This window comes from Saccostrea cucullata, unplaced genomic scaffold (assembly GCF_032062105.1).
Source record: "Saccostrea cucullata isolate Sc308-1 unplaced genomic scaffold, CSIRO_AGI_Scuc_v1 ctg6783, whole genome shotgun sequence".
In the NCBI taxonomy this organism is placed as follows: Eukaryota; Metazoa; Mollusca; class Bivalvia; order Ostreida; family Ostreidae; genus Saccostrea; species Saccostrea cuccullata.
The window spans coordinates 2,094-8,123 of record NW_026928499.1 but is presented as its reverse complement, the minus strand read 5'-3'; the positions used below and the strand labels follow the sequence as shown (position 1 = coordinate 8,123).

The 6,030-nt window shown below is 34.3% G+C and overlaps 1 protein-coding gene across 1 annotated transcript; it reads right to left on the bottom strand.

The window, feature by feature from the left end:
- Positions 1-1,161: 1,161 nt before the first annotated feature.
- Positions 1,162-4,528, bottom strand: LOC134277772 (E3 ubiquitin-protein ligase TRIM45-like). Its single transcript, XM_062760082.1, has 2 exons — positions 4,404-4,528; positions 1,162-3,587 (listed from the first exon to the last, which is right to left on the bottom strand). The coding sequence occupies exon 2, from the start codon at positions 3,572-3,574 to the stop codon at positions 1,904-1,906; it is 1,671 nt and encodes a 556-aa protein (XP_062616066.1). The 5' UTR covers positions 3,575-3,587; positions 4,404-4,528; the 3' UTR covers positions 1,162-1,903.
- Positions 4,529-6,030: the final 1,502 nt, after the last annotated feature.

The window sequence follows — 6,030 nt, the reverse complement described above, 5'->3', positions numbered from 1 at the left end:
CAATTTCGTCATATCATGATCTGACATAAAAATCCTTTCTGAAAAAATAAGCAGCACTTCATACTTCAAACTATTTTCCATGTGGCTCTAATGTTGTTTATGAATGTGTAAAATTCCTATAATTACATTCTTGTTAGTTATAATAGTTAATATTTACATTTCCAATGTCTTTGTCCGAGATAAAATTACAAATTGTAAATGTACTTTATTCCCCTATCAATGTATTGGCGCGGTTCCAAAAAAACACGTGCAGGGCGGGACAAACAGCTAGTCAGAAGCAGGGTTTGGAGCACGTGGATTGGCGGAATCAAAGCATGTAAATATAAGGAATAACTGTCAGATTTTTTTAATTTCATGACGATGATCAATCGATTGGCTTGCTTGATAATTTTATGCATAAACGCCTTCGGCAATGCAAATTATCACGCAAGCCAATCGATTGATAACCTCTGAAAATCGAAAAATAAGACAGTTATTCTTTAAGTAATCATATATGGTAGTGCGACTTTGTCAAGTCCGACCTCGTTATGGTCCGACAGTGTCATAGTCCGACACTATCAGAGTCCAAATTATCAATCAACAACAAAAAAAGGATTGGACCGCTCAGCGAAGATCTGACGTTGAATCAATGTCGGCAATTCAACTCAATTTGAATTCAATGTTGAATCAACGTAACATTTTCAACGTTGAACAGTCAACGTTGAATCAGTATTGTATCTAGATTTATCAAATTTTAAACAACGTTGTGTGCTTGCTGGGAAACTCTCTGACATGTTCCATATCTCAAAAGGTGAATTTCTTCAGATACGTTTTAGTATCGTACAATTAAAGCTATGCAATATCAGAAACTGTCCTTTTGAACAAAGTTGTTGCCAGCACGTTTGTGTAACCAAAGCCAAGTAACTCAAGAACAAGAAAACATTGATGTAACCATCAATTGTCGCCCGGGAAATAAATAAGTAAACAAATATAGTAAATAATGGAAATGAGTCCTCTTCGATATGTGTAAAAAAGGCATGCGTCTATATGATGGAGACGATAGTCGAGAATATTTTGAAAACTTATAGTCGGATGAAAATCGAACAAAAACAATGCCCTTTTAAACTTTATTAATGTTGGCTACATAAAATATAAACTGGAACCAGGCATGCATCACCTACGTGTATATTCAAAAATGTATTTCACTTTAAGAATATAAAACACGAACTGTGTATAGTACGTTTTTATGCGGTAAGTAAAATTCGATGTTCTAAAAAAGGGGATCTGTCGGTTGATTACAATTTTATAAATGAAAAATGAAAAACAAATAAATTTTTAGAGATTCAATTTACGGAGGTAAATATATTATGTATCTCGTAATTTATAAAGGGAAAGAACATTCTGATTAACAATCTTTTTAATGTTAAGAAAACCTTTAATTCTGAATAACTTCTCCCACCTCAATCCCCATATACCAACAATTAAACTTATATGTATAGAGCAGCCCGGTCCTCCGGGATGCAATAAGCCATTTGTGAGAATATTAAAACACATTTTTTAAAAACTCATTGAATTAAATACAGGAACTTTTAATCTACAAGTTGCCATGCGTGAAAAGGGAAGACCCTTTGTTGGATCAAAAACTCTGCAGAATTAAATTTCTTATAGTAATAAGTTTTTTTAACAGTAATTTTTTATCTATTGTTTTCGTTTGTTCGCTTGTTTAATTTCCCTCTCGAGAATTTGTCATTCATATAAACATTGTTTATAAACTCGATATTCACTTTCTTTTCATTTAAAAAAATTACAAATCAAACCAATCAACCACTTTGTCTTAATGCACCAGTTAATTTGTTTCTAGCTCATTAGATGTGGACAAACGAAACAAGTCGATATCGAAATTCCTCTAATAAAAGCATTCATTCTACTCCAAATATTTGAATATTTTTACATAACCAGTCTTTCCCTCTGTTATCCATAATCTGTCTTCTTTGTCAACTTTTAAACCCCTTGGGCCAAAAATATCCTCCTTTGCTGTAAGCAAGTATTTTATAAGATTTCCATCGACGTCTAATAAATGAACCAAATTATTGGTATGGTCAGACACTGCAATATTTCCGATACTGTCGGTATCTAGCTCAGCAGGTCCAAATTCTTCTTGGTCTTTATGAAATCCCCCACCCTCATAGACAAATCGGAGGAGACCTGTTCTATCAACAACGGCTACAGAATGCCTTCTTGAATCTGATACGCAAATATCTTGGTTGATATTTTCAGAAATACAAATAGGTCTGCAATACAAGTGTTTTTCTTCACCGTCTTTCATTATTTCCTGCAGTGTTACTCCCTTGTAGCTCATTCGCAAAACCTTTCCACGGTCACTAGCGTCTGTGGCTTGCCATGGTAGAAAAGCAGCGCACACGAGAATGTGACCGCTTTGACTGATGCACAGTCCCATTGGATACCAATCAAATCTCATGGTTGCTTCTTCATGCAAATCGTTGGATAACCTTTTTACCATTTTATTTTCAATATCACTGAAAAAGATGCTTCCATCGTCTAACTCGATAAGACCTGAGGGCCGCCCTAGTTTGGTGAGAGTCTTGACAGTAGCCTTTTCATTACCTTGTATGTCTATTTTCTTAATTTCTGCTTCTCCTCCACGAATCCAAGTCAGGTCAGCATTTAATCGAGAAAAAGCTAAACCAATTGGCTGCTTAATCGCAGATTTAAATCTTGCTACTTCTTTTGCTGACTTCTTGATTTGTTTTCTACCCTGAACTACCATAGTAGAAGGAAGGTACAAGCCAAACAAATGTCTTAATTCATCCGGAAATTGCTTTGTTTCATCGAGCACAGAAGGTGTGAAATCAAATTTCAGAACCTTTTTATCATCACTGGAAATTTCGAGATTGTTCCTCGTGTACAAAATCAGGTCTGTCATACATTTTGAGTCTCTATCTTGTAACATCATATTCTGAAGTTTTCGTAAGGAAGAGAGGTGTCCTGTTATTTCTTCTTTATAAGATAGGATGAGTTTGATAGCATCTTCTTTTTCCTTAGATATTTTCTGTAAGACATCTTTCTCAATTTCATGAACAAGGTCTGCAAGTTCTTTTGATCGGCTTAAAACAGCTTGTTCAACGTCGTTTGTCTGTTTGTTAATGTCACTTAAAATATTGTCCAGATCATCTAGCTGTTCCCTGTGCTTTGCATAGTGAGATGTCTCCATTCTTTCTACTCTTGATGTTATTTTGCCTTTAGCCTCAATGTAAGCACTGGAAATATCGGTCATTTTGTGGCCATTGTGAAGTCCAGCTATGCATTTTGTACACACCGGCATGGTACAGTCTTGACAACACAATTCATTTTTGCTCTCTGGATGCTCCCTGCAATACTCATATCCATCTTTTTCCAGTTGTCTTGTCAACGTCATTTTGACAACATCATGATGGTAGAAAATCTTCCTGCTTTTATGTTCTGTAGTGCACTTATCACACAGATTTCCACTGCAAGTACGACAGAAGGACTGCGCCGGGTCGTTTTCACAGAGATCACACAAAAACGCAGATAAACTAATACCACCTTCGGCCATATTTCACTTGTACCTGAAAATAATAAAAATTTCAATTGTTTTTTTTTGGGGGGGGGTGTTATTTCATCAAAAATATGTATGTTAAATGTTAAATTATTAGAAAATTATTTGCTTTTTTGATTGGATTTTCAATAAGAAAGAAAAAAATTTACTTAAGTCTAGTATCACACGCGCAGTTTTGTTTTTGCTCGTTATAATTAAAGATAGATTCAATTCATTGACAATTGAATCCAATCTTTAAATTAATTATACCTATATTTAATGCATGGCATTTGTATCTATCTTCAAATCAATTTGTACCTACATGTATATTCAAATGAATTTTAAGGTATAATTGAATTAAGCCTACCTTTAACTCATTTAAAGTATATCGATTTAAAGATAGGTACAATGAACTGAAAACAGTTTCAAATTTTTGAATATTTATTTACTTGGCCTTCCATAAAAATGTCCTGTTTTGTAACCATCACTGTGTCGCTTCCACGTATGCTATGAATCAAAATCAATGCTTGTTTTAAACAAGCATCTGAATTTCAAAAAATCAAAATTTCAGAGAATTTCTTTTTAGAATTTCAAATAAAATAATCCAGATCACAAGTGTTTTAAATTTTACTCTTTATTGATAAAAATATTTCCTCTTAAAAACGTTCCCATAATAATAATAATAATTATATAGTAAGGGAATGTGTTTGTCAATCAGTAGTAAGGTTTAAAACGTCAAGTACCTGTGGTTGTGACCCAGATAATACATCAACAAATCAGTTCAATTAGACAACAAGATTTAAACGAATGATATAAATAAATCACAGGTATATATCTTGCCTCTGACCGGTTTATTATGCCCCTCCTGAACGTCCCCTCGACTGCTCAATTCCAATTCATCGGCTTAAACCTGTCCGTTTAAGTTATCTAAATAAATAAAAACGATTAACTGATAGTGCTGGCAATATCATAACACTATGCAGATTAGAATACCGTGTGATTCAGTAGTCTTGTTCAACCTGACACTCGGCTGTCTCCGTAAATCCCCGACCTGCTGGTCGAAGATTTACGGAGACAGCCAAGCGTCTGATTGAACGAGACTAGTGATTCATGAAATTGAACCAATTGAAACTTCCCTCGAAAGTCAATGGTGTTCTACCATCTAGCTTATTCCGTCATGTGAACATATTTGAATTTCGTTATACTGAAATCCGAGTTACTTGTTGCACGTCCAACATGTTTTTGCTATCAAAGATTTTAAACTTACGTATGTATTTAAAATTGTCTTGTCCAATGATCCCTTGCACTTCGTTATGGGTCATGGGACAAGACTATTATTAAAAGCAATATAAAAAGAAGGATATACCAAGTTAAAATATAATTTTAAAGACCTTTACCTGTTTTTACAGAGAAAAAAATTGAAATGAGTTATAAGGCACCGGCAGAGAAATGTATCGACCTAATGCGTATTCCCCAATCAATCGAATCCGGGGTTTGTATGAAGCGTTGCAGAGTCAGTCGAGGATTGTCTGAAGTTAAACCAGATTCAGTCGAAAGGACGACAGTTCATGCTGCGAGGAAACAGAAGGTAGTCGAACTCACTCTCTACTATCGGCTGATACATACTGAGCTCGACAAAAGTTCTTTCTTTTCACAGAATGAAAAGTTTAAGGCTTTAACTTTCTCAAAACATTCATTTACTCTTTTGTGTTCACAATAGTGTCTTCCATTGCTTCACATCCATTGCATCTAGTAAGCATTTTCTATTGGACTGGCTCCTGTATAGGTTGTTTACAAACAAATCAAAGTTACATTTGGATTGTTCATTTAGTGGACAGTTATAGGTAAGTAGTACTTTATTAAATAACTGAATAATGAACATGATGTGGAACATTATTTAGTTTTGAAATTAAGCTTCAGAAAGAGAAACCATTTTTCTGATGCAAAATAGATTCATGAGATCAGAAAGCTACAGAATTATAGTAATCTTACAGACGTCAATCTCTTGTGACAGTTGAATTTTGCTCTTAGAATTGTCAAGATAATAAACTCAAAGTGGATTTTTCCAAAATATTTTGTTTTAATTTTTGTTAAAGGCTACTCTATTCAAGAATGCGTAGAAAATGGGGATCACAGAAGGATTTTGGTAATTTAAATCATCAACATTAAGATGATTCAGAAAAGTTGGAAGAGGCTTATTGCGAAAAAAACCAGAGCAGAAATGTATATGAGCAGTGACTCATTTTACATACAGATATCTAAATTAAATGTTACACAGTGCCAAATGTTGACGTTTGCATCCTTAAAGTCTAGGTGTTGCGACATTTAAAATTCAATAGTATAGTTTGCCGATGAAGTCAAAGGAGTCAAACAGCCTTGCAATCATTTAATAGAAGAAACAATGGTTGTGCTCCTGCAGAAATGGGTACATTTTTTCAAATTGCTAGTGAGAAAGGAGAATGAGCGATTATCTA

Excerpts from the sequence above, each read along its gene's own strand:
- LOC134277772 (XM_062760082.1), bottom strand. The coding sequence starts at position 3,574 with ATGGCCGAAGGTGGTATTAGTTTATCTGCGTTTTTGTGTGATCTCTGT.